General features: G+C 47.8%; 1 protein-coding gene across 2 annotated transcripts in view; it reads right to left on the bottom strand.

Annotated features, from left to right (window-relative positions):
- Positions 1-589: 589 nt before the first annotated feature.
- The window catches only part of CPED1 (cadherin like and PC-esterase domain containing 1), a 263,284-nt gene continuing 235,892 nt past the window's right edge, over positions 590-27,981 (bottom strand). For both annotated transcript variants that reach the window (XM_041727811.1, XM_041727812.1), the window contains 5 exons: positions 22,755-22,975; positions 22,449-22,550; positions 21,967-22,054; positions 17,326-17,472; positions 590-2,594 (listed from right to left, as the gene is read on the bottom strand). In XM_041727811.1, the coding sequence (XP_041583745.1) occupies positions 2,373-2,594; positions 17,326-17,472; positions 21,967-22,054; positions 22,449-22,550; positions 22,755-22,975 (780 nt within the window). In that variant the 3' untranslated portion in view covers positions 590-2,372. The remainder of the gene's footprint in view (positions 2,595-17,325; positions 17,473-21,966; positions 22,055-22,448; positions 22,551-22,754; positions 22,976-27,981) is intronic.

The raw sequence follows: 27,981 nt of genomic DNA, 5'->3' as shown, positions 1-27,981 counted from the left end.
TTAAATGCACACCCGTGCACGCGCCCGCACACACAAGTGCACACACACACACACACACACACACACAATGTCGACGGGGTGCTTGGAAATGCTTATGCAGTTATTCTTGACTTTTAATATTGTCAATGTTTTCTTTAGTTTAGTTCAGTTTAGATTGGATACTAATCAGTTCTTACCAGAAATAATACACTTCCTCTAACTTTTACATCTAAAAATACATTTAAATGACTATTCTTACGTTTTGCCCCTCTCAACTTAGGAACTTGCCAAGTACGTACAAGTACACGTGCACACACACATCCATTTCCCCCCGTTTTTAAGGAATAACTAAAATGATGCCTAGCATTCCAGTGCCTTATCTTTAAAAAGAAAACAAATAGCTCTTCACTGCACTATGTTCAAAAGTTGTGGTCATTGTACAGCAGGGGGTTCACGTGATCGATATTCAGAGGATATCGGGACTGGACGGTACCCCGCTGGACCACCTTCAGAGAGCTGAGTCCCTATAACGTCCCTGCCGCGTAACCGCCGTATGGTTGCATACCTCGAGGAAAAAGGAAAATAAAAGACACTCTCTGAACACAGACTGTTACCAGTAAGACATTTATTAATAGTATTATTACACTTGTTTCTAAAATCTACTATTATTTCAGTGGTGAAGAGGTAAATGCCAGACTAACCTCAGTCAGACGGTTATTATAGTCAAGTTGACAGTAAGTTACGAGAAACACCCACTGCCTGTAATTCTGTTATAGAGTATGTGACACGTTAGAACACGGCGGAGAGGCTGCGCGAATTGGCGACGTGTTATATCATTAAAAGAAAATAATCGAAATCCCAGAAGTGGTGCTTGCGTGTAGCTGCAGATATTAGAAAAATATTTCATTTTAAAGGATAATTCTGTACCATTAAAAAAAAAAACCTATCATCGGTCAGAGGCAGATACGTACTGTTTATATCAAGTGATAATTGTGCTTAAATATAATTTAAGATAGTTAAATATAAACTCATGTTTACTTCCATATAAAAATATATATAAAAATAGAGTATTTAAAGAGGTGGATGTTCATACTACAGAACTGATTGATCAAAATAGTCTTTTTTGATATGGTAATGAAATTGAGGTATTTGTACATTTTGTCATTTCAAACATGGATCGAATAACCCTCTCAGGTTTTCTTTCACCCCCCCCAAAAGAAAAATATCCCTTTAAAAACCGTTGTAACTGTGGGATAGCTCACAAAAGTACTTGTAAAATAAAGAAATTCACTATCTTGAAATCAACATATAGAAGGGAAAGTTCTCAGTACTAGAATTGGGTGTGTTGTATACGTATGTCACATTTCTGATAAAAAAATAATTTTATGCCTACCCTAAATTTGGATTAGATAAATCAAAGTAGAGTCACTAGTAACATAATATTTGTGGACGTATACAAATACTGTATGAAAATAAATGGGCACCTGCAAAAGGCTAATCCTTTGAAAATATTTACATAAAATGTAATCTTTAAATTACACAGGGCTCTGACAGCAAACACAAGCTCTCTTAAGTAATATCATCGGTTAAACATAATAGAGTAACACACTTTAAAATTACGTATTTAATTAACTTAGACTGAAGTTTCCCATCCACGTTCAGAGACAGGATAGGAGGGAATGTTCATGGAAAGTACAAAGAGTGCAAAGTTAAAGGCATTGGTGTTTCAGCTGTAAAATAGTACACTTCCTGTCTCTCATAGAATTGCTTCGAATTCCCTGTGGATCATTCCTGTTCCTTTCCTTTCGTGTGTAAAATTTATGAGGGATGGGAAGAAATGTTTCTCATAAGCATTAGATTCACAAAGCCTAAGTCACCATCAGCATCAGTTGCTCTCCTGGTACGAGACACAAGCACAATCCCTACCTGCAAGTGGAATGTAACTGCCTTTTCCCCCTTCTCAATATTCATGTACCGACAGAGACGGCAACGCAGTCCTCAAGGGCTTTATCCTTCTTGTCCGCATCATTCAAGCGTCTGTATTTCTCCTCATTATCACATTTCTCCTCATTATCACAATGCACTACCTGGCCCACGGTGATTTTAATTTACGATTGTACTTCAATTAACCTTTTTCTAGCTCCAGGTTTCCTTCTGAAAACAAATGATTTTCAAGTGCACATCTCGGCCTTACAGAGCCGTAGGAAAAAAGGGTTATTATCACTCTTTTTTTTTTTTTTTTTAGCCATGCGTGCACTGGCGTGGACGTGTGCGCCCGGGTGCGTGAAGGTGCGGCCGATCCGAAATTCACGTGATGTACAGGACTTGGTTCTCAGACCACTGTCCAGGTGAGGGGGGGCTTGCCTCTAACGCTGGGTTCTCCTGCGGGGAGTCTACGCGGTCCTTCCACCCGCACAGATCCTGCTGAGCAGGATTTCAGAGCAAACCTGGTTGATCGGACCTCTGACATGATACGGTGACTGAAAATTTGTTACAGAGTCTTGTTGTCGTTGCTGTAGTTTGCTTTGGTTGCTGAAATATTTTCCCACGATGTGATTTCTCGACTGTTTCACTTTAATGAAGTGATATTCTCTCGGTAACTCTGATTTCACTACCTGCAAATAAAGAGCAAAAGAGAGTCAAAGTCAGGGACGTTCGAGCCCCGCACCGAGTCGTGTAACTAGCTGACAGACGTGATGTGGCCTCCAGGACATACAGTATGATCTGCGTAGCCCAGAGTCAGGGAATTAGTTCTCAAAACCAAAAAACAAAAAAGCTAAGAGGTCGTCACCCTCCCGCGCACGGGGCGAGCCAGGCGAGCTGTGGACACGGCCCGCGGCCCACCAGGCCGATGACTCTGTAGACGTCTGTACGTAGGTCAATATATTTTATCTTAAACTTCTTTAAACAGGCAGACTTATAAAGCGTTTATAAAGCATAAAAGGATACAAGACCGCGGTTTCCTCCCAGCTCGGCCTCCCGCCTCCACCCGCTCAGCCGCCTCCCCAGAGGCCCGTGTGACTCACTTCTTCGGGATTCCACTCACCGATCTCTAACGGACGTCGGCACGTCCGTACAGACAGGGAGGCCACATGGACAGTCCGTTTGTACCGTGTGCAAAAAGTTGCTACTCTATAATTGTGGGTTCTTAAAAATTTTTGATTTTATTTAAAATTCAGTTCATTGACGTGTAGCGTTTGGTTAGTTTCCGAGGTAGCATGATTGTCGGTCTTAGTCACGGGGTTAAAGCCACTCGGGTTGTTAATAGCAACAATCAGAGGGAATCAGGGGGGGATCAAAGCAGAGATTGTGAGGAGGGCTGGGAGGGAGGCAGGAGGAAAAATACTGGCAAAGGTGTTTAGGACGTCTTCATAACCAAGTCACGAATCATTAATTCAATTTACTGATTATTAATGTTTAATGCAATCGCAAGGTATTATTTTCAGCTCAATATGGACATACAATAAACTATGTATTATTGATGACTGAGGAAGGCAACACTAGTTCACATGGATTTTTAGAATTCCTTTAAGTGCTATATAATGATTCAGAGCCACATTTTTTTTTAAATTCCATATAAGAGAATACAATAAAAACAGCTCCAAAAATACAGAATATTTAAACGAACACAGGCTATTTATTTATTTTTTTTCAGGCTATTTATTTTAAAGAGAAGTATTTTTAGTTATGTGCAAGTGAGCATCAACCCTTTTAGAAGAGTTATTTGAACAGAAGTTCTGTAAAGATCTGAACCAGCATGTTAATGGTAGTGATCTTGGTAGAGGAATTACAGGCGATTTAAAGCGTATTCTTTGTAACTTCTGGCCTTGGCTTTTTTTATTTGAATACAACAAACGTGCATTCCTTTATAATCATAAAAATGTTGAAGCTATTCCCATTTTGGGGGAAAAAACTGTAATAGCAATGCATTTTAAAACCAATTATACCCTGCTAACCCAGAAGAAATGAATTGTTTTCCTGTAGCTACGGGAGGTTTAGTTTTTTATGACCTGGGCCTCAGATGAAGTGATTTTTAAGAAGCCCAGCGAAAGCAGTGGGTTGTGGTAAGGAATCCCTACGGACGGTGATGCAGAGCTCAGTTTGCAGTCAACCACTGATGAATATTCCAGGTCCCAAGGTTGTAAGTTGCTGTTACGTGCGGCTCTTTCCACCCAGAGCGTTACACCACGACTTTAAAGGTGATGGGCTGGGAGGTGCACCAGTGTTTTCCCCGAAGGTTCCGCCCATCTTGGAGGAGGTGTGTATTCAACGATAGCGAGATTAGCGAACGTTTTCAAGGAAGTTTGTTTAAGGAAACATTTAAGCATAAATATTACATTCAACCCTGAAAAAATATTATTCCAGTGTTCTGAAGCCAAAATAAGGTTTCTTTTGTTTATATAATTTTATCTTAAGGTCTGGTTTTTGCCATTGCCAGATGATCTGCATGCTAATTAAATGCAAAATAGATAAAACAATATGTCCCATTGCAAAAGGTTATATAGTTCTTTACAAATTATTTCAGCATTTTGTGTGATTTCGGGGCTGTATGTGATGTTGCATTGCAAAGGTTGGCTAATGCCAGTGTAGATGCTTACGGCAACCTCAAATGTGATTTATAAAAGAGATAATACAAAAATGTATATTTCCATTTTATTGGCTGAAGTGTATAGCTTCTCACGCAAGAGTCGTGTCAGTGTCTTGCCAGATCCCATGGAAAGGTGGATAATGGATTTCTATTTTTAAACCACGAAGGTGGGCTCTGAGAAAGGAAGACAGAATGACAGGGTCTCCTCCAGCTTCTGAGGGCCGGCCCAGTGCCTCCCATAATGCCAGTTCTCACATATGAAGATCGATTCCTACACCTCTGTCCCAGAGCTTGGCCCAACAACACTTAATTCACTTGGATTCCTTTGAAAGCTATCTTGCAGGAAATAATCCAAGACGCTAAGTTTCCTAATTCCTTGCCTAAGCCAGTATTACCCCGATACTGACTACTGAAAGGTGACAAACCGACAGAGAAAGAATTACTTCAATTTTAATTTGTCAAAATAGAGATGCAAAAAGCCCTCCCAAATGCTATCCTAAGTGGAATCCAGAAGCCTTTAAAAAATCCAGCAGCATTATCCGCTGTACCACGAGCACATACAATTTATTCCAGGAATGCAGGCTCTAGTATTATGAAATATTTTGTGATAGGAAATTACCAGAGAATTATTTATAACTATATGATTGCTTATCTTGAAACCCAAAGGAATCTACTGAAAAATAATGAGATAAAGTCAGTATTTAAAAATCAGGCAGCATTTCTATATTCCATCAATAATAAGAAATACGTTAGATAGAAGATCCCATTACAACACTAAAACAATTTCATTCAGTTCCGCAGTTACGCAGGTGAAGAAAACACAAAGTTTAATAGGAGGAGAACAGTAACAAATGGAAAGCCATACCACGTTAGATCCTCCCAGGTTAATTAAAATGCTATTCCAGTTGTAATCACAGCAGGATTTGGGGAGACGTGACAAAGAAATCATAAAATACATCTTAAAAAAGAATGTAAGAAAATAATCAAGACTAATTTGGCAAGGGGGAAGAAAAACCAGTGACGAGGGGGGATTCCTAACACCAGACGCTCACTCATCGATAATGGGGTCTACCGCGGCCTGCCACAGACCAAATTTATTGGTTGCATAAGCCAAATAGAAGCAGAATTCACTACTGAGAAAACATAGGGACGTTCATACTACAGATTAGAGGGCATTCCATAAACTGCTACTCTTCCCTAAAAATGTCTATGGAGCAATAAGGTCGATCGAAGTAAAGCCCACTGTTGCATAAATCTAGGGACCACGGATGTCGATAGCCTATGCGTTTAAATTACATGGAATTACAATCAAGAGTGTAGGTTTAAAATGGAGCTAAGGAATCTGCCGTGGTGAAGGGACCAAGAATTAAAGGATGTATATGATATAAAGGTAAGATTTTTTTTCTTTCTCTCTCTCTCTCTCTTTTTTTTTTTTTTTTTTTTTGAGAGCAGAAGTGAGCACACATGCACTTGAGGGTCAGGAGGGGCAGAGAATGAGGGAGAGAGAGAATCTTAGGCAGGCTCCACACCCAGCGCAGAGCCCTACACAGGGCGCCATCTAATGACCCAGAGAGCAGAAATCAAGAGCCAGATGCTTCACCAACTGAGCTGCCCAGGTGACCCAGGATTTTTTTTTTTAAGGTTTTAAGTAATCTCTATACCCAGTGTGGGGCTTGAACCCATGACTCTGAGATCAAGAGTCGCCCATTCCACGGACTGAGCCAGCCAGGCGTCCCTAAAGGCAGGAATCTTTAATTTTTATTGTATATACTTATTTGTATGTGTTTGCAGTTAATGGGAGTTCATGTAATCTCTTTACAATAGAAAAGCTGCAGTAGAGAAACAAAATGATGCCGCGTCTTGTAAAATTAAGATGAGTTATTGATGATTTAATGGTTTGTTTTTCTACGTAACATCCAACTTTCAATCGTGAGAGTCCCCTGTGAGGAAGCACAGGGAGTAGTTCAGACGTGGTCCCTACCCTCAGGGGGACTCTATAAAGACGCATGTCTAAGATACTTGAGGTGAGAACAAGGATAAGGTGACTTCAAAGACATCGTCCGAGACTTGCCCGAGGTCAGACACCGCGTGCTGTTCCCCAGTAGTGAATGTGAGCTACTTCGTGCTGATTTGTGGTGGGCCTGATAATCGGCTCACGCAGCAATTCTGTCTTTGAACTTATTTGTGAGACTCGGTATCTGGCTTTGCCGTCTCTAAGTTTCACAATACTACTTCATCCCACCGACTCTTACGGTCTCCAAAGGGAGGGAAAAGGGGTTGTCTGCTGCACGTTTTAGGCTTGGAAATGTGAGGCCGGGAAAGAATGTTTGGTACCTGTACAATACAGAGAGCTAATTGCTTCTTTCCTTTGATCTCTTGTCTGGAAATGTGCCCATCTGAGTCCTTCCCAGAAATCAGAGGACCATCAGGATTATTGAAATCCCACTGAAGTGTCACCTGGAACGTGGCTTTGAAAGGGAGGTGTTAGCAATACAACTGTCACGTCACCCCGGGGCGTAGCATGGTAGTAATAGTAGACACCTAAAGTGAGCTCGTGGAGAACATCAGTGAAAGACTTAGGCCTTGAGGGGATCCCCGGGTGGCTCAGTGGTTTAGCACCTGCCTTTGGGCCAGGGCGTGGTCCTGGAGGCCCGGGATCCAGTCCTGCATCGGGCTCCTGATGTGGAGCCTGCTTCTCCCTCTGCCTGTGTCTCTGCCTCTCCCTCTGTCTATCATGAATACAAAAAACATATATATATATTTAGGCCTTGAACCAAACACAAGACTCTAGATATTTCTGTACGGTGATCATCTTGAATACGGACAGATTCTAACAGTTGGATGCCGCCAAATGCTTGTTTAAATTTGGGTGCATGTGCCTCGGTGTCCATCGACAGATGATGGATAAAGAAGCTGTGGTCTATGTATACATGGAATATTCCTCAGCCGTTAGAAACGACAAATACCCACCATTTGCTTCGACGTGGATGGAACTGGAGGGTATGATGCTGAGTGAAGTAAGTCAGGAGAAGGGCAAACAGTATATGGTCTCATTCATTTGGGGAATATAAATAATAGTGAAAGGGAATAGAAGGGAAGGGAGAAGAAATGGGTAGGAAATATCAGAAAGGGAGACAGAACATGGAAGACTCCTAACTCTGGGAAACGAACTAGGGGTGGTGGAAGGGGAGGAGGGCGGGGGGTGGGGGTGACTGGGTGATGGGCAGTGAGGGGGGCACTTGACGGGATGAGCACTGGGTGTTATTCTGTATGTTGGCAAATTGAACACCAATAAAAAAATAAATTTATGCAATAAAAAAATAAAAATAAAAAAATAAATTCGGGTGCATGTGACTCAAGCACCGACAAGGAGACGTGTGTCCCGGGGGGAATAAGGGACTGTTACGTATGACTGAATCCTACACACGGACGCGATTTGGGAAGTGTTTACGTTACTCCAAAGGCGAACGCTAACCGACAACTCTTCTGAGACCACGAAGTCACCCAAAGTAACTCCCGGTCTTTAACTTCGCGTGTGCTGCATGTGCTGCCGATCACTTTCTTTTCTGCATTTACTGCGTCAACTTATACTTGAAATCAGGAAACCAGAGTGAAGGACGACGGGCCTTCACGAAGTGCGATTACCTCCACGATCACAAGGGTCGGTGTGATCATGAGAGTCGTATTTTTTTTCCCCCTGGCAGTGCTCACCTTTGGATTAAGTTACGTGCAGAAACAGACTTCCGAGGCGAGATCGCAGGGTTTCGGAACCATGATACATTTTGAATACATTAACCGTAGAAACGCAGGTGCAGCTGGTCACGTTTTTCTGTGACTCGGTGGCAGCAGGAATTGAAATTCGTGCTTCGGCGTGAGGAAGTAACTTTCCCTTTTCCACGGGCTTCTTACAGGCTGAGGGACTCTGCGCTCGAACCGCAGAGCTTGCCACATGTCCGCGTAATTAAGGACTTGGGGGCTGGGCCGCGTGTCTGGAAGGGCACAGAAGTGGCTGCCGTTCGCCTTGGCTGGCTGGCTGTCGCCGGGCTGCCCCAGCACATGAAACGCGGTCCTAATCCCACAATGAAACAGACGGCGCGACTCTTGCTATTATTCATGCCCGTGACTTTAACACTCAAAGTTGGTGCCACATCAATAGGAGTAGCCAGCACCAGTGTGTCACCGTGTCCACTAACCGCCGCATCTGAAATGACTTTGAATCCTCAAAAAGTCAGTACCAGAAGGGAAAGCTCGCTGAATTGGAAACGCGTCCGGCAGCTTATAAGCAAATACCTTTCCTAAAACTGATCTTAACCTGAATAACACCCAGGGAGCTTCTGATGTGGTTCCAGATCCACGGGACAAAATAGAAAACAATTTTCCACGGGGCCTGCGTTCCAAAACCTCTCTGGACCGGATTAAGGGGGATGTTCTGGTTACAAACGCGTTTCGCGGACGTGGACGGGACCTGAGGAGGAGGGAGGGTAATGGTTTTCCGAGGCTGGGAAACAGGACATTGACCAAAATGTGCTGCTGTGGCCTTTTCAGATAAAGGTGCACTGTGGAAGTGGTTTTTATTGGGTATCGTCATTCTGCAGACGCGACACCGAGTCCAAGACCCAGTCACCAAGTTTACGACCCGCTGACAAAGTGGCCTAAGAAGTCACAGAAATGGAATAAAAGCAACAAACACCAGCTAGAAGCCAGTGCTTCTAATTCGTAGCTCCACTGCAGGAAATCGTGCAAGTTTTACAGATAATGAGGATTTTTTTTTCGTTTGTTCGCCTCCTCCCCCCCATATTTAATCACGGCCACATGAAATAAGCTATGTTTTGATTGAAGGGAGTCCAACTTCGGAATGGGTCAAAGATGCTGAGGATTAGAAGGCAAGACTGAAGTTTCTCTAGGAATGAGGAATCGCTTTTGGCTTCTGGTGTCTCCAGACTTGCGACGTCTCCGTCCCTGTGTCTGTCTACCCAAACGCCGGGCCCTTGCAGCGCCCACCCTCACCCAGACCTCCACTTCCCGCTCTGGGGCCGGCGGCCAGGAGCTGCACACCAGCCGTCCCCCGTCCCGGGAACCTGCAGCTTCTGTCTTGGCTTCCTTGGCGGCTCTGCGGACACTAACTCTGTCTTAAAGGTTGTTTTCTGGGGGTGCCCGGGGGGCCCAGGCTGTGACCCTGGGTCCCGGGATCAAGTCCTGCATCAGGTCCCCACGGGGAGCCTGCTTCTCCCTCTGCCTGGGTCTCTGCCTCTCTGTCTGGGTCTCTCATGAATAAAGTTAAACAGACAGATACGTACATTCCGTTTTCTCAGAGACTGAATATTCGTGTCACCGACTCTTGATATCATTGGAACGGCCTTCATCGCCCCGAGGATGACGAGCTGAGTCCCTGCGTGGCTCTAACTCCACGTGCGTCCTGGGTCTGAGAATCTAGGTGACCTCAACCCACGGGCGTTAGCTCCCCTCGCTGACTCTGCAGCTCGGAGGTGGGGAAGCGCAGGCTGCGGGGAAACACGCTGTGGGGCCCACCCTGCACCTGCCGCGCTCCTCGGGCCCCGGGATGGACAGCGCGGCCCTGGGAGGGACAGCGGGGTCTGGGAGGGACAGCGGGGGCCTGGGAGGGACAGCGGGGCCCAGGAGGGACAGTGGACTCCAGGAGGGACAGCAGGTCCCGGGATGGACAGCGGGGCCCTGGGAGGGACAGCGGGGCCTGGGAGGGACAGAGGGGCCACGGGAGGGACAGCAGGGCCCTGGGAGGGAAAGTGGGGCCCAGGAGGGACAGCGGAGCCCCAGGATAGACAGAACAGTGGGCCCTGGGAGGGACAAAGGGGCCCCAGGACGGAGAGCAGACTCAGGAGGGACAGTGGGCCTCGGGAGGGACAGCGGGCCCCGGGAGGGACAGAGGGGCCTGGGAGGAACAGCACGTCCTGGGAGGGACAGCAGGCTCCAGGACAGACAGGACAGCGGGCCCTGGGAGGGACAGAGGGGCCCCAGGAGGGAAAGCAGGGCCCGGGACGGACAGTGGGCCCCGGGAGGGACAGCCCCCCGGCCGCTCGTTTCTGTCGGAGGAGCCGTGTGGCCGCGCGTCCCAGGTGGTGCTCCCCGGCTGCTGGTGTTCCAGAAGGTCCAGGGAGACGTTTAGGGCTCCGCCTTTCAGGTGCCACGTCTCATCCTTTGGCCTGCGCCTGCAGGTCTGGGGCCACCCCAGATGCCGTAGAAGAGGTCGTGTATGTGCACGTAGGCTCTTGGCCACATGGGTGCGACGGGGCCTCCAGTCGTGCCACAGTCGTGCACAGTCCCTGCCGCGTGGGCCCCCTCCCTCAGGCCCGGGCCCGAGCGGGGCTGCGGCAGGTGCACCCCCCCAGCCGGCCTTCTCCTCCCTCAGGACCCCGGGCCTCTTCCCTGTGGGCCTCGCTGGCCTTCTTCAGAGGAACTCGGGGTCTTGTCTGCGACGAGCTCTCGTGCTCGGGCTTTCTCTGGGGCAGGGGGCGGTGGCCAAGGGCTTCGCGCCTTCAAGTCTTCGGGGGGCGCGTCAGGTGCCAGAGAAGACCCGCGCCCGCGGTCATTCCGCCAGCATTTCATCTGCTCCGCGCCTTGACTTCTCCTCTCTGCTAGTGATGCCCATGTGCGTTTAGGGAGGTGTTGACAGTTGTTATTAAAAGAAGGAAAGCGGGCAGCCCGGGGGCTCAGCGGTTTAGCACCTGCCTTCAGCCCGGGGTGTGATCCCAGAGCCCCGGGATCGAGTCCCGCGTCGGCCTCCCTGCATGGAGCCTGCTCCTCCCTCCCTCCCTCCCTCCCCCCCCCCCCACTTCTCTCTCTGTGTCTCTCATGAATAAATAAAATATTTTTAAGAATACATAAATTAAAGGAGAAAAGTGGTTCTGTGGTCAAAAATGCTTGGGAAGAACTGGGTCAAACTAAGCTAAATAGTTTCTTTGCTCTAAGGGCTTTTTGGATCATTTAAAATACTAATGTGATCTGAGAATCCTGCTAGTGCAGGAGTATACAGGATTTCCCAAACCACAGATCCTGTTTTCACTAGCCTAGAACATCAAAGCAGAAAGCAGGGAACGCCTCCCAAGGCCGTTCAGGTCCATCTAACTAGACTCCCGAAGCTCGGTAGTACCCCTCTGGCCCCCAGAATGAGGCTTCATTGCCAAAACCAGGACACGGTCGTGGATCACCCCGTCTGTGTCGGGCAGGCTGCCCTTAGAGGCCCGGCTGCGGGGGCTGGTGTGCAGGCCCCTCTCGGGGTCCTCTCACTGCTCACCCCGGAGTGCCTGACGCCCTTTGTTCGTCCTTTACTTAGTTCTCCTTCTTAAGAGGAGATGTCCCGGGTGTTACTGCCGTTCAATACAGGATGCGGATCCTGTACCAAAGCATCTCAGGAAAGGCTGGGCTCCCCCAGGGCTGATGAATTCATTCTCAGCAGGCACTGATCTGTAATCTGATCATCTGGCAGATAAAGCGAGAATTCTTGCAGACAATGGAATGAGCATTCGTTATTTTGCACGGAAAAACATCGTCTGGAATCCCCGTCCCCACAGAGAGCGTCAGGAATGGGAGGCCGTGAAAGCTCCCCTGACTCTTCCTTAAGTTCTAGGGCCATTAAAAGGTTTTAGGTGACTAGACTGGATTGGAACCGTAGAAGCACCCTGGTGGGGATGTGAAGGATGAATCTGGGCCGTTGAAGGTGAAGCTTCCAAGACGAAAATATCGCAGAAGCCTGGAGCAAAGAAGTGCTAGAGGAGAGGGAACCTGGAGCCAGCCTGTGCAGGTCCCAGCACCCCACCAACTGGCCCGGCCCTCCCCCACACCGTCGGGGCCTGCCCCCACCCCTCCTGTATTCCTCATGTATCCCTTGGTACTGATTTTTCCCTTTCTGCCCAGAAATGGGGAAAAGTAGTTCCTCTCATAAACTGCCCCAGATCACTTTCTCTTCTAAGTCCAGTTTCTTTCCTCTTTTCCCTTATTTTCACTTGTTGAAAGGGTGACCAGCCTCCTTTCTCATTTCTTACACTTCTCTGATCTATTGTGGTCTCCTTTGTGCCCCCATATTTTACTGAAATGACTCATATGATCAGAAAGGACCTTCTCACTATTTGGTTTAAAAATCCTTATCTAAAATAAAATAAAATAAAATAAAATAAAATAAAATAAAATAAATAAAAATCCTTATCTTACTAAATTTGCCCACTACTTTCGACAGCAGTACAGCTGTTTTGATCTCTCCTTACAAAGTTCCACTGTGCCAGGTTTCCCCTGGCACCACACTCTACTAGAGTTTTCCTCTATCGGTTTATTCTCTCAATTCAAATACTCCTAATTCTAAAAAAATAAAATAAAATAAATAAAAAAATACTCCTAATTCTGCAAACTTTGCTTACATGTGAATGTCTCCGGGAGTTCCTTCCTCGGCTCCTCTTACCCTACTCGCTTTCTCTGGACGCTCTAATTTTCATTGTTGCAACGCTGCCTGTGTTCTGACGACTTCCAACTTCTTATCTCCAGCCCCACCCTGCCCCTCAAGCTTCAGCCTTGCATGGCCAACTGCCTGTGAGATATCTCCACCTGGATGTCCTACAGGCATCTCAGACACAACATGTTCAACGCTGAATCATCATCTTTTCCCTGAGCTGGTACCTTCTCAGCCATTCTCTGGCTCAGTTGCTGGTTCAGCTCTAATCCATTACCCAAGTTAGGAGTCGTCTTTGATTCTTTCTACTCCCACCCCACCCCCCAAATTTTATTCTTAAAATCGGGCTTGTATTTGTCTCTGTCTCCCTTATGCTTGCAATCTCTGTCCTGGTTTGGTCGAGCTCTATCATCTCTCACCTGACTTCTGAAAAAGTCTCCTAACTTCTCTTCCAGACTCAGTCCTCTCCCCATCTTCCTGCCTCATTGGTATCAGACTTACCCATTTGCAACAGAGATGTGACCCCATCTTACTTTGCTCTAAAACCCTTTGTGGACTGTGCACTACCTATAGGGCGGAGTCTAACCTCTTACCATGACCTGGCCCTGGCCCACATTTCCCAGGCCCTTCTTTTAACTGATGTTCTACAATACACAGAATTGCAGGCTGGCGATATGTTGAGCTTGAGAGACTCAAGGGAACCCTAGAAAAATGTCCTCCTGGCTCATTTTACAGTAGTTAGTACAGTGCTCACATAGACACTCAAAAATGTGTTGAATTAAATTGCCATTACAAATTCATTAAAAATAGCCATGCTGATAAATCCTGGGATCTGCTCTCTGAGCTATCTATATTTAGACCAGGTCTTTTTTCTTTAAAAGTCATCACCTCAGTTTTCTAGATAGGTGAGTTTAAAGGCTCTTTTCTTCATTGTGTTTATGGCAAACTTTTAAAGTTTGAAGGGGAAAGGGAAGACTTTCAAGCCCATAACAGAGAGGTAAGACTTCTCTAGGTCAGGTAACCTTCTGTTTGCATAATTAAATAATAAAGAATATAAGATGAATATCATATAATAAAGGGAAATCATCTCTGACAAGGAACTGAAAATCCTTTCTTCTTCCCGTGGTGCTGGAATCAAAGGAAACCTGGTGGTATTAGAGCTGGGTAGTAATCCCCCTCGAGGGATTTTTACTTTTTTTTTTTTTGGGCGGGGGACTAAGTCAAAAGCTGTACACCTGCCAGAAAACAGAGATAATCATATAAGGTTCATACAACCGAGTCGACTAATTAATAATCACATAACAGTTATTCATTTGCCCCTTCTGCAGCCAAGTCTGGGCTGATAATATTTTTGTATCCTTCTCAGGTTTTAGCGTGTTCCTGGTAGATGTTTGCCATGTAACGAGAGGCACCATCCAAAACCACTCTTGGGCAAAAGCTACCTGGATCCCGTTTGTTGTCCTGCATAAACATTGGGAAAACAAAATTCCATTTCTGCATGAAGAGAAACACCTGCTTTTCTAATCAGCAGGAACATTTTAGTCAAAACTGATGCACACCAGTTGGGAGATTGTTTACAGATTCGTGGTGGCAACATATTCTCTTTCTCGGTGCCTTGACAGATGAAAGAGGTGCCCCAAGACCTTTCATCTTACCTATGGCGACAAGAGCCCACTGAAGCCGGTTTGTTATGTCTATGATAGAATTCCCACCACAAATCAAAGCGGACACATCGAGATCTTGCTGTAATGATTATAGCAATCCTTCTCAGGTATGTGCGGAGCTATCGTGGGAATGGTTTCATTGAACACCAGAAGATACAAGGCTCCCAAACTGAAATGCTTATGGTTCTAGCACAGCTGATTTTAATTCTCGCTATTACTGTATAACAAATTGCTTTGCCAGCTCAAAGATGAGCATCGAGGAAGAAAATGGTTATTATTAACAAACTTCTGCCCTTTAATATGTTTTGCATGAGACTAATAATCTACTTTTCCCCGGCTTGCTACATTAATCATCACATCGTCCTTTGCAAGGGCCTTTAGATTTCCTTGATCGATTTTAGGAAGCTAACAGTGATTTGAGATGTTGGGTGATAGTTTTGAAAGATTATAAAACATCAGTGTCAGCACCAGAAACTTCCTGAGGTACGAGGGTACAGATTGTTCAAGACTTAAGTAACAATTATGCCTAAGTGATGAGCAGGTTGAGAGACTCTGCGATGGAGAGAGCCAGTTGAGAAAGATGATCTTATCCTTCTGCGGCGTAACTGGAAAGGCAAACGCTCCCAGAAGTATTTTAGCTCCAAAGGGAAAACTTCAAAACAGATAAAACTGCTCCAGAGTCAACTGAGATAATCTGGACGATACCTGTGCAGCTTGCCAAGTCAACACGCATTAGAAATAGGGCTTAAAAAACCATTTATACATGATAATTGCACAGAATTATAAAGTCAAAAGGGGGCCATGATTTCACCTGACAGGCTTAAATCATGGTTATGCAAATTAAAGGTATTTTTTATTAGTAATATTTATAAGCCAATATTCTAGTTCTCATGGTTCAAAGAGTCTTTGTTGTAGTTCTCAAATTCCATGACTATTAGTGTCAACTGGTTAATGCTGTGGCAGGAGAGACATGTAATGCAATCATGTGGGAAGGGCATCTTCTGTTTTTAATTGGAGCCACGCTGGAAATCTTTGGAAGACTTCTCCCTTTTTAGGCTCCCAGAGCAACTAAAGATGAAAAGGAAAAACAGATACCCTCCTCTAAAATACTAATTGAAGACACATTATATAAAAATAAGTAAATAAATAAACCTTTTCTAAAAGAGGCAAAAAACCGATCTGTGTGTTGTCTTTCAAAGTCCCCATTTTATGTGGGTTTTGGCAACCTTCGACTTGTTTTTGCAGCCAACTATGATACTGGGCTGGCTCTGCAGCAAGATTATTTCTTCCTCTTCCAGGCTACCTGCTTTTGTGTTTCTAAGTCTTGATTTTTTTTTTCTTTTTTCTTTTTCTTTTTTTTTCTTTTGCAAATAGGATGGGAACTCGAAGGGTGTTATATTTTTTTTTGTGGAAGAAATAAATAGACACGCGGTCTCCTACAGGGTAAAAGCTGTTCTGCAACAGCACGGCCAGAGCTTCAAGTTACTAGATCAAACTTAAAATGCCAGGCTCTCTACTGCGGGTGTAGGCTCTCACTTCCTTGAGGTGCAGTTGCACTTGTCATACACAATCACACGCAAAAAATACAACAAAGAGCATTTAGAAGGACGTCGGTGACTTTTGGGTGGCCACAGAAACCTGAGGACCCAAGTGGATTCTGACAGTCATTTTAGGGCCGGAAAGCAGGACCCAAGGACCCTTAATTGTCATCTCCCTAGAGAACCCAGTGACTGCCTCTGGTTTACAAAGGGGAGGGGGGCACTCGAGAAGGAAGGAGTGAACCCATATCTGACAGACTGATCAATGAGACACTTTCCCTCGCAGGCTCAGCAGAATCTCCTGACACCGAGAGCAAACAACGGGGGCCAAGTAACCTCATCTGCCCAATCGATGTCTGGATGATGTAGGTGAAACTTGAAAAAGTGTGGACAAAATCCAGTTTACAAACCCTTGTCTCATTAAAAGAGCAGAGGAAGGGAGATGAAGGGAGAGAGAGCATGTCACTGGGAGAAGTGGTCCAAATGCATGGCAGTCGTGGGGAGCAGCTTCATCCTCGCTTCAAGCCCGGTGAGAGGGGCCTTCCAGAGACCCGCTGTGAGGGGTGGGTGCATGTCCCTTGGGGCTTGGGGGGCGTTAGAGCTGGTATGAGACGGCAGCTATAGTCCGCTTTAAGGTGGTTGGGGGAAGGCTACGGTGATATTCTGCGGTCACCTTATCAGCTTAGCCTATTCTACTACTGATGCCAAATAAAGTCATTTTCACCATGAGGTGTTGGGTGCGACTCAAGACACAGGCCCACCTCTTTAACGCACTGGATACACCAATGGAGGAAGGTCATTCATTCGTTTAGCACGTGACATTGTCTTGATTTTCAAACTCCACCAAACACTTTGGCTATATTCTTTGGCCACGATTTCCTATGGGAAGGTTCAGAGCCTTGACGGGCGATCCTAGTTTTTAAGTGTCTACACAGAAACTCATTCTTGTTTGACCTCTTATCTTGTAGGGCCTCCAGTGGTGACTGCCACATGCTCTGGCCAAGTGACACTGAACACATCATTTGCTCTCCTCCTGACATAGTTTTTAATACAAAATAACACTGACAATGCACTTAAAGATACAATGAGAAATTTTTTAAAAATCAAAAGCAACAATAAATAAAGAACCAGTGTAAATACCTCATGAAAATGGCATCCACATGTCCCCTGCAGAAACTCTTTGTATCGCCCCATCGTTATGGTGAATGTGTCAACCACTTCATAGCCATATGTTTTTGCAGCATCCAGAATTATCACATTTTCTTTCCATAAGTTCTGAACTTCACTCTGTATTGCAAAGAAGAATGAGATTTTTTTTTTATTTTAAAGATTTTATTTATTTACTCATGAGAGACACAGAGAGAGAGAGGCAGAGACAAAGGCAGAGGGAGAAGCAGGTTCCCTGTGGGTATCCTTACATGATAGAAATCATGTAAATATCAGCATTTTTACAGATTGGCTCCACATGAGAAAAATAATTAATTTTACATGCATTTCTTAAATAACGACGTGTTATTGGTTTTTTACTCGAAATATAAACACAGACGTTTATGTATCTATACGACGGCAATACAAGAATACCTATGACATACAGCTTGGAACCTTTCCTTGCATGAAAAGTTAGTAGGCTTACTTCCCACAAAGATTCAGTGAAATATTCAGAATTCTCACTTTAAAAGTCAAAAATTTGAAAATCACAAAGGCTATCTCCATCCTTTTGGATTCTCATTCCTTTGGCACTTGAATATTAATTAGAATCTGTTTTGTGCTCAGCTCTGTGCTAAGGGACAGCAATACAGGGATAAGTAAGTCATGGCCCCTGCTCCCAAGACATCGCCTTCTAGTAGGGGGAACAGATTCATACACATTTCCTAAGTCCTTATGGGATGTAGATACGCCGGCCCCGGGCTAGTGGGCAAGAGGGACGAGCTGAGCAGGGCGGCCGCTGGACAGTGAGGCTCAGGAAGCGCTTCCTGGGAGCACGGTGAGCTTTGCTGCTGGGCGGAGGCGGGGCAACCGCGAAGGGGAGTGCGCTGCAGGGAAGCCAGGAGGGAACGGAGGCCCCAGGGCCATTCCTCAGCACCACAGGCTTCCCTCCCTCCCTGACCACGTCCAAAGCAACCACGCGTTTGCCAGAAAGTCTAATGAGGTCCACTGCTGAGAGGGGGGACCCCTCCCCTGCCTACTCCAGCTCTGGGATTCCTCATCAGCGTGGCTGGGACTTTCTCAGACCGGCCTCTGGTTCCAGATGCTTCCTCCCTCATGCATCCTTCCTCCGCTCCCTTCATATGGGACGGTCAAGCCCCCACACTGCCTCCCAGAGGCCCCCATACAGTAGCTCCTCCAAAAACATGCGGTGCAAGACAGCGATACGTACCAGGCCGGCCGAAGCTCTTCCTGCCTACTCAGTACCCTGCCCTTTATCCTTCCCAGACTTTCGCCCTAATAAATCCCCTTCTTCTGATAATTCTGTCTGCCGTCTGTTTCTTGGAGAACCCCGACTGACAGATGGAGGGACCTGCTCCTGCCATTTCTAAAGGAAAAAAATGCTTTTCATTTTCCAGGTGAAAAAGCAAACCGCTTGCATTTGTTGATCTGACTGCTGGGTAAAAGACACGGTACCGGCAGGTCTAATTTGCTGTCTTCACGGTGCTGACATCTAAAGGAGAGTGCTCCCCCCCCCCCAAAATAAAGGTAGTGAATAGAAAAATTCCTAAAGAAGAAGTCTAGAGGAAAGGGACACACGTGGACTTGCGTTATGCCCTCGTGGGAACAATGATGCTCAATGTTGTTTGTAGGCTTCTTCTTGTCCAGGTACAAGGATTTGCTCAACTTTCATATGTCTAAGTATGAAAGGTATATGGGACGTCACAGCAAGTGCTTTCTAGAGAGGCTTCTAGAGAAAAAGGCTGGTTCCCCAGAAACAGACTCCCGAGGTGGGGATTCGCGTGCAGGGCCTAACAGGAGAGAGTGCTGGCGGCCAACACCTGTAAGGAAGCGATGTCCTCCCGAGAGAGGCCTTCCGGATCCCCGGGCGTTCTCGAGCCGCAAGGTCCCTCCAAGATGGCCCAAACTGGGGCGGGGCGCTGAATCCTGGCACTCCCACTGGCAAGTCGGGGTTCAGCAGCAAAAGGCAACGGCTGCCTAGAGTTGGCTGGGAGTCCTCCCGGGGCCATGCTCCCCAGGCCCAGGGGACGTGTGTCTCCGGCTGGACGGGGTGATCTGGGGGGAGCCAGATCATCTGACCTACTGCTCCCTTGTTGTGGCAGGAGATACTTTTTTGAGAGTCGGCTACGTGCTGAGAACTGTGTTTTGCACGTGGGGTACGAGAGTGGGCAGTGCAGCCCTCCCTCCCCGTGCTTGCTCTCACAGACGTAGTCTCCCTGGGGAGCCAGGCTGCAAGGACTGCATCTGCGGAGCCACATGAAGACGAGCCGCTGCTGTAGGCTCATGGCAGGCCGAGGGGGGGGGCCTGGGAGGCTAGGGTGTCCCTCAGGTCGGCCAGTGGGAGCCTCACACCGGGAGGGAGTTGTTCAGGTGGCGAGGTGGTAGGACAGTGGGCGCCACGGAGGGGACAGACGTGTCTGAGAGCACGGCCTGCTTGGGACTCTGAAAGTTGCCCAGTAGGACTGAGGCCAGTGGTGGGGTGGTGTGTGCACTCTTGTGTGCCTGTGTGTGTGCTCAGCTGTGCCTGTGTGTGTGCTCATCTATGCCTGTGCCCTGTGCCTGTGTGTGCTCAGCTGTGCCTGTGTGTGTGCTCATCCATGCCTGTGCCCTGTGTGTGTGCTCACCTGTGCATGTGTGTGTGCTCATCCATGCCTGTGCCCTGTGCGTGTGCTCACCTGTGCATGTGCGTGTGCTCATCTGTGCCCGTGCTCATCCGTACCAGTGCCCTGTGCCTGTGCCCGTGCCTGTGTCTTGCCCTGGCAGCAGGTCTCGGAGACAAGCAGAGGCAAGGCTTCGAGGGCCGAGCACCCGGGCCAGCTCACACTCCTGCTCACACGCGCTGTCGTCCGTGGGTTCCTTGGCCTTGGGGGGCAGAGGTGGACCCCGAGGCCCGGCAGGGTCCTGCGCCCACGGTGCCCGGAGCGGCCGGCACAGGACACGGTGGGGTCGGCGCCCCGCGGAGCTGCCCCTCGCACCTGCCCCTCGCACCTGCCCGCGCAGCCGGCCCCGCCCCCCGCCCCCCGCCCGCCTTGTCCCCGCTTCTGCGCACGCGCCCGGCCTTTCCCGAGGGGCCGGCACCGAGGGCCCAGCTGGGGGCCCCCGGACACTGCAGGAGGCTCCTGTGCCCGCTGCGTGGACACCGCGGATCCACACCCCCCAGGCCCGGCCCGTGAGCCCCGGCTCCCAGCTGCCCCCACCCCCGCCCCCGCCCCCGGAGGACCCCCCCCCCCCCGCTTTCCCACCCACGGCCCCCTCCCCCCGCTCCCCCTGCATGGGACCCCCCCGCCCATCCCCCGACTCCCCGTGCCCCCCCCGCCCCTGGAGGAACCCCTCCCTGGCTCCCCCCACGTCCCCCCCACCCCGCATGAGCTCTAGTCCCTGGCTGCCCCCCCCGCCCCCCCCAGCTCCCTCCACGCCCCCTCCCCTGCTCCCCCGTGTGAGCTCTCCTGCTCCCCCCGCCCCCCAGCTCCCCCCCCACCGGTTCCCCCCACGCCCCTCTGGCTCCCCACCGTGAGCTCTTCCCCGCCCATCTCCCCCCCTCCCCCCCTCCCATGTCCCCCCTCCCCCCCTCCCCCCCTCCCCATGCCCCCGCCCCTGGAGGAACCCCTCCCCGGCTCCCCCCACGGCTTCCCCTCCCCCCTCCCCCATCCCCGCATGAGCTCCCCTCCCCCCGGCTTCCCCCTGGCCGCCCCCCAGTAGCTCCCCCCATGTCTCCCCGGCTCCCCCCATTCACTCCCCCGCCCCTGGAGGAGCCCCCGCCCGCCCGGAGCGCTCTTCCCTGGGATCAGGCCGCTGGTTCTCTCAGGTCCACCTGTCGCCTTTCTCATCTTTTCGAGATTTGCCTTCAGTGTTGGGACTACTTCACTGTTTTCTATAAGAAGCAGTCGCGGCCCCTAACTCCTCCCATTTATAAATACCCCCCCCCACACACCCAAAACCAAATGATGCTACTTCAAAGACCTTTTTTTTTCCCCTTTTTTTTTACAGCAGTCAGAGATCATCTTCAAAAAAGCCGCTCCTTCCCAAAGTGCCCGTTTCATTTGTGGTTTCAGCGTGAGTCTCTAAAGATGTAGGAAACTTAGTGGGGCAGGGGGATTCCTGGAGATCAGTGGCTCCCAGCACCCCTCGGCTGTTCCTGTTTTTTTTTTTTTTTTTATAAATGATATTTTTTTTTTGGTTGAATTTTTTTAAAATTTATTTATGATAGGCACACAGTGAGAGAGAGAGAGGCAGAGACACAGGCAGAGGGAGAAGCAGGCTCCATGCACCAGGAGCCTGACGTGGGATTCGATCCTGGGTCTCCAGGATCGCGCCCTGGGCCAAAGGCAGGCGCCAAACCACTGCGCCACTCAGGGATCCCTGTTCCTGTTTTCCTACACGGCCTCCCCTTTCTTCTCTATGAGCCCAGAGCATCATTCACAACGAGTTAGTGGCAGAGGGTCTCCGATTCCCTGGAATAAGTAGGACTGACCTGAGGGCCTAGGCCTTCAGTGTATTATCCCCTGTGATTTTTATGAAAGCAGCTGAATATTACATGGTAGGTCCTTCTTCAGCCACCAGCAAAGGGCCTGGTAGGAACCATGAGCTCACACAGCCTGGAGGGAACGGGCCTACCTGCGTCAAGAAATGCAGTCCATCCACTGGGAGATGAAATCCAATTCCCAAAGTTTTGATGATCACAAGGATATTGAGTAAATTTTCCCTGAGAAATAATCAGAATTCTGAGGTCATAAACTTTGATTACGTTTCTTGATGCTTGTGCTTACGTACACAAATACAATGGAATTCTTTTAGAATGTGATGATTGGTGTATAAGACTAAATTCTCATTTTGTATAGATCTGGTATATTTTAGGGTTTTTTTCTTTTCTGGATAGGGTTTTGTGTGTCAGTGGGCATGTTTTAACCAGTAGTAAATATAAATTTGGATACTGAAGAGCCAACCTCTCCCTAGATACAAAAGTATCTTGAAATATTTGCAACGGGACTTCCAGTGGTTGCTCTTTCAACAATCTCTTGATAAAATTTAGTCACCTCAAGGGTGACTTGTCTTTTCAACTTCGAAAACTAATGACCGTTTTTGTGGTGGAAACTCACCTCTTCAAAACCTTGTGAATGATCTGTAGGTGATTGGCATTGAGCCACTGAACGCCGCCAACGACCAACACGGTCTGGGCTGTGTTCTCCAGGGGACGGGACCTGAAACGCAGAAAGGAGAACAACACGTTGCCTTGACGCGGATGGTGAACAGCTTAACCGCAGTGCCCCGCGTTTCCCTGAAGCCATCTAGCATCCCGGTCCAGGACCCCCGAGTCATCCCCGCTCGGGCTCAGCCGTAGTCCTCGCTGTGTACGCTTTTCGCCCCCTCTGCTAGACGGCGCGGCCACGCTCATCCCGCTGTACCTTTGCAAGAGGTGCTCGAGTGCCGTTTCAAAGGTGGGTCTCAGGGCAGGGCTCATCCAGAACTGGGGGTAGTAGGAGTAGCTGACCGGAGTCTTCCCCCCGTTGACGTTGGGGTAGGACCTGGTGCCGTGCACCTTCTGCCATTCCTGCAGGGTGTCGTTCAGTCTTTCGATCAGGTAATACATTATTCCTCTGTTGGTCGAATCTCCAATGAAAAGAATCTATGAATCAAAGACAAATAATTGCTCTCAGATCTGATGTCTACATGGTACGAGAGGCAACGTAAAATGGGTCATTTGTTGAAGACATAGCAAGCCACAACGCCCTGTCTGCAGGGGGCCCCTCGCAGCTGTTAGAACTGATGGTCCACGTGTTCCCCCCCCCCCCCCGAACCTGCTCCTCCTCCTCTTCCCCGTGTTCCTTGTGACCTGCTGACCCACGTAGAGAGCTCTTTGCTCGGAGCCGTGGTCAGGTTCCCGTCTGCCGGATGCCCTTGGCTTCCCAGCTATCTGATGAGCTTCACCAAATTGACTGATCCCAAGAGGCGTGACGTATTCAGTGCTGTATGGATGCTCCGGGATTTTCCCCACGTCTTAGAGATTCTGGGAATCCACAGAAGTTAGCTCACTAGAGGTCATGCTACTCCTTGAGGAAAGAGCCAGAGAACGGGAGCAAGAGCTCCTGAACAGCCGTGCGTGTCCCGGGAGCAGGCCCAGGGCCATCTGCCCCGGGGGAGTCCTGCTCGTCACCTCCTTCACATTCCGCCCCAGCCGCTCTGCCTCGGGCTCCCACCACCCCAAAGCTGTGCTGACAGCTGCCCGCGAGCCCTGCTATACACACAGCACTAGCGTGTGTGCAGGTTTCCCAGGGCCTGCTTCCGTCCCCTGTCACGCTCAAACGCCTTATGGGCTGTCCACCTTCTATAGGATCGAGCCCACGTGACTTAGGTTAAGCCAACAGCGGCGGAATTTTTATTGCACCTCAGACTTTGCAGGGGGAGATTTCACACAGGGCGCTCACTTTTAATCATAATCGGGAGGTTTGAATCATTATTTCCATTTCACAGACGAGGAATTTGAGGGTCAAGGAGATTGAGGACATAAATCTAGCAAACGGGGACCTCCGGAGTCAAACCGAGGCCCTTTGACTCCAAGTGCAGGGTCAACGGCCCCGTCCTCTCTATGCTTCCCCTCGTGTAAGCAGGTCAGATTCCGACTTTTTCACTGAACGTGATTTGCACTTCGCAACATCTGTTTTCCCTTGTGCTAATCCGCCTGGTGAGCAAGCTCCTCCCTCTGCAGCCCCACCTGTGTAAACGCTATCCACCCTCCAGACCCGAGAGAAACACGCGTCTCTCCCAGTGGGTCTTGTCCGATGCCCCAGCTTGTCCAATGACCTTCCCTGCCCTCTGTGATTTCATTACATTTTTAATTTCCATTACAGATTTTATCGAAGGCTACATGAAGGTATGGCTATTTGTGTCTGTTTTTTTTTTTTTTTCTTTTTCTCATATCACATCAAGAAATATTTGAGGTCAGAGTCAGGGTTAATTTCTAAATTCTGATTTCCCCCATACTACCATGCATCCACTTTAAAAATATGTATTGAATAGAAAGTCAAAGGGACTTTTGTTAGAGACAATCTTTTTTAATGTCTTCGGACAGGTTTATTTCATTCTTTAGTTTTCTCTCTCTGTGCTGTGATTTCTCTTTCCGTTAGTCATGCATAGAGTTTTCTTCTCTTATTTTGACAGCAGTCATTTCTCAGGACCACTGCATTCGTCCACGCGCAGCAAAATGAGTGAGAAGCTGCAAATTTTGTTCTTTCCCTGGTAAGTGTATTCAAATAGCTGTGTGAAGAAATCCCCAAAGCATCTCTGATTTGCCGTCAGATCAAACACCGTAAGCATTGCCAAGTTAAACTGAATAATTTAAGATGTCAGGGCTCCAGTCATTGAGCCTCTCCGTCAAGTTCCATTTGGGGCAATAAAATTCCAGTACGATAAAATCATTTGTGAAATCACTTAAATTCTTCTTACTGGATTTAACCTGTATAATGATTTGTTTTTCTGGTCTAGATTTCTGGTTTTTAAAAGGGAACTTTGAATAATGAGGAAAGCTCTTAATTTCAGATACTAGTAATTATCCAGCTCCATTCCTATTAGTTGGCTGGGGCTGCCACGACGGAGTTCTACAGACTGGGTGGCTTAGGCAACAGAAATTCATTTTCTCACGATTCTGGAGGCCAGATGTCCACGATCAAGGTATTCGCGGGGTTGATTTCTTCTGACGGCCTTTCTTCTTGTCTCATAGATGACGGTCTTCTCCTCGTCGTCACATGGTCTTTCGTCTGTGTGTGTGTGTGTGTGTGTGTGTGTGTGTGTCTTAAGCTCCTCTTCTTGTGAGGACACCAGTCACACTGGGTTGGGGCTCCCCTATGAGACCTTGGTTCACCTTCCTTACCTCTTTAAAGGCCCTGCCTGCAAACAGTCACATTCTGAGGTACTGGGAGTTAGGGCCTCAGCTTGGTTGGGTGGGAACATGTTGCAGCTCTTCACACCAGTAAAAGATCTTTAAGATCAGCTTTTAAACGACATTGCCACTATAGGTTTCCCGACGGGCTCTTTCCATTATGAGGGTGTGGCGCTGCGATCCCTCTGAGGGTATCTCCGGGCAGCCAGTAAGATCATTGGGCGTCTGTATTGTGGTCCACAGGGAGACATACAGGGCTCCACGAAAATCAAAGTATCTGCATGTTACTGAGAAGTGAACATTTCAAGATATTTGGGTTCTCTTTGGGGCTATACAAAGGTGCAGCCCACAAAAAATGTCAGAGGCAGAGAGAGTTAAGGGTCAGAATTCTTAGGTATGGTTATTTATTAAACAGACCATCTTCAGGATCCCTGGGTGGTGCAGCGGTTTAGCGCCTGCCTTTGGCCCAGGGCGCGATCCTGGAGACCTGGGATCGAATCCCACATCGGGCTCCTGGTGCATGGAGCCTGCTTCTCCCTCTGCCTATGTCTCTGCCTCTCTCTCTCTCTCTCTCTCTCTGTGTGACTATCATAAATAAAAATTTAAAATAAAATAATAAACAGACCATCTTTGATAAATTGTGACTGCTCAGAGGATTCCATCTCTTATGTGTAAAATGGGAAAGATAATAGCACCACATTAGAGAACTTCCGTGAAATTTTAATACCTATCTGGTTCCTGGCACACAGTCAGCTCCACACACAGCGAGAGATGGCATTGAGGCACGGGAAGGGCACGTCGCGTTTTTTAAAGGCACCCAGTGTGCCCTGCGGTGCATTGCTGGGCACTTGCAAGTCATCAGCTTGTTTGGAGGAAACGTCCGAGAAGGTGGGGATGTCTCTGTCACAGCTCTTGCCGGGCCAGCCCTGCCGCAGATCCCCAGCGGGACTCCCAGGGCCGCTGGTGGAACTGGAGCTCTGCACGGAGAGCTGGAGGAGACGTCGCCACCCTGAGCGGACCAACACTCTCGGAACCACCCCGGGCACCTCCATCCCCGACGGGAGGAGGAAACCGCACCACCAACATTCGCGTGACATGGGCCAAATTGCAAACAACCAGATAGCATTTTTCAAGTCTGGTGGATGCTACTCTGGGAAGACTATTTCCTAGAGATTTTTTTTTCCTCCCGGTGCCTTTCTAGTCACAAAAGAGAGAAACGATGAATATAACTAAAATAGAAATGCGCTTGTGATGTTAAGATGGCCTGTTCTGAAGGGGAAGCGGTTTTTGGAAGAGGTGGGTTGGTATCCCTACCTAAAAGATTTCTAACTTCAAAAGGTCAGCTGCTCTAAGTGCACTTACACAATTTAGAAACAACATCCGGAAATAGAGTGGTTTTTGTTTTTGTTTTGTTTTGTTTTCCAGTTACATGGCTCATGTTCAATCTTTCTATATTTTAGATCATTCAATTTGGGGAATTTTCAAAAAGGTTGACTTTAAAAGGCCTAAACTCCCATAACAAGTATCCATAACTGGCCGTACAATTTGTAAATACCTCTTCTCTCCAGTGAGTATCATTGCCTTGCACTCGCATGCACAGGTGCTGGTTGGCATAGGGAATTAAAGAAAAAAAATGTGATCATTAAATACAAATAACTGGTAAGCAATTATAAAAATAACCAGTGTCAGCCATAAAACATCAAAATAGCTAGTTTTCTCCCCCTACCGAAAGGCCCCGGCAATCCTATGAGCGCAGGGAGATGAACCCTCTCCCATAGGACTGTGTAAGCACCATGAGGGAGACGTTTTGTCTTCTTTCTTTTCAACCGCTGAATCCCAAACTTCAGAAGAGTGCCTGGCGCAGAAGTCGGTTCTCATGTGTTAGATGGCTGAAGGTTGTGTGTGTACATTGGCAAATTTTAAGGAATTCCACTTCTAGGAAATATTTAAGGATGTCTATTACAATATGTTTTAAAAGCAAAATAAATTGGAAGCAGTAAGGACGTCTACCAGATTACTTATATTAAGGGCTGATCATACACTTGAAGTTTTTCATCTTTTACCAATTATATTGTAATATGGATACACTGTGATGGGGAAGATTTCAGTTAACTTTTATAAAAAGCTAGTTACAGTCAGCATATAAGTAACGATTGCATTTTTGTGAAAGAAAAGCACATGGATGTGTAGAAAGGGTCGTGGGAAGTTAGCCGGGATTATTTTGAAGGGAAGATGTAACTGTTTATTCTGTTTTCTCAAATGAACGATATTGGCTTTTTATGACAATAATAAAAAAAAAAAAACCACAAAAGCAGCAACAGCGGCAGCGATAACAGTAAACCCATTTTGTTCAAGAACGTTTTGAAAATTCGCATCAAACTAATCAGCCTTAAAGCAACTTTTCTCTCTCCTTTTGTGAAACAATGGCTTCAGGGTTGGCAAATAAACCCATCACTGGAATCGAGGGAGGCCTATTTCGGATTCCGGGGGTAACTTTCTTCCTGGGATTGGATGGCACTTGTCGCTGCAGCAAGCAGGGGGCCGGCCTCCCACAAGGTGGGGTCTGCAGAGGAGGAACCGCCTGTGCCTGGATGTGCCTGGGAGGCCGCCCCTCAGCTCCTGGCGGGATGCAAAGATGTGTTGGGGAGTTTCATACACGTCCTATTCCTGAGACTCAGCAGCAGGTTCACGCAGGCTGACATTTTTCCAACTGGTTTTCACACCTCCGTGGACCAGAGGGCCTAGAAGCACATCAT

Source organism: Vulpes lagopus, chromosome 13, assembly GCF_018345385.1.
Source record: "Vulpes lagopus strain Blue_001 chromosome 13, ASM1834538v1, whole genome shotgun sequence".
In the NCBI taxonomy this organism is placed as follows: Eukaryota; Metazoa; Chordata; class Mammalia; order Carnivora; family Canidae; genus Vulpes; species Vulpes lagopus.
Note: the sequence above shows the minus strand (reverse complement) of the source record. Positions and strands in the feature narration are given on the sequence as shown.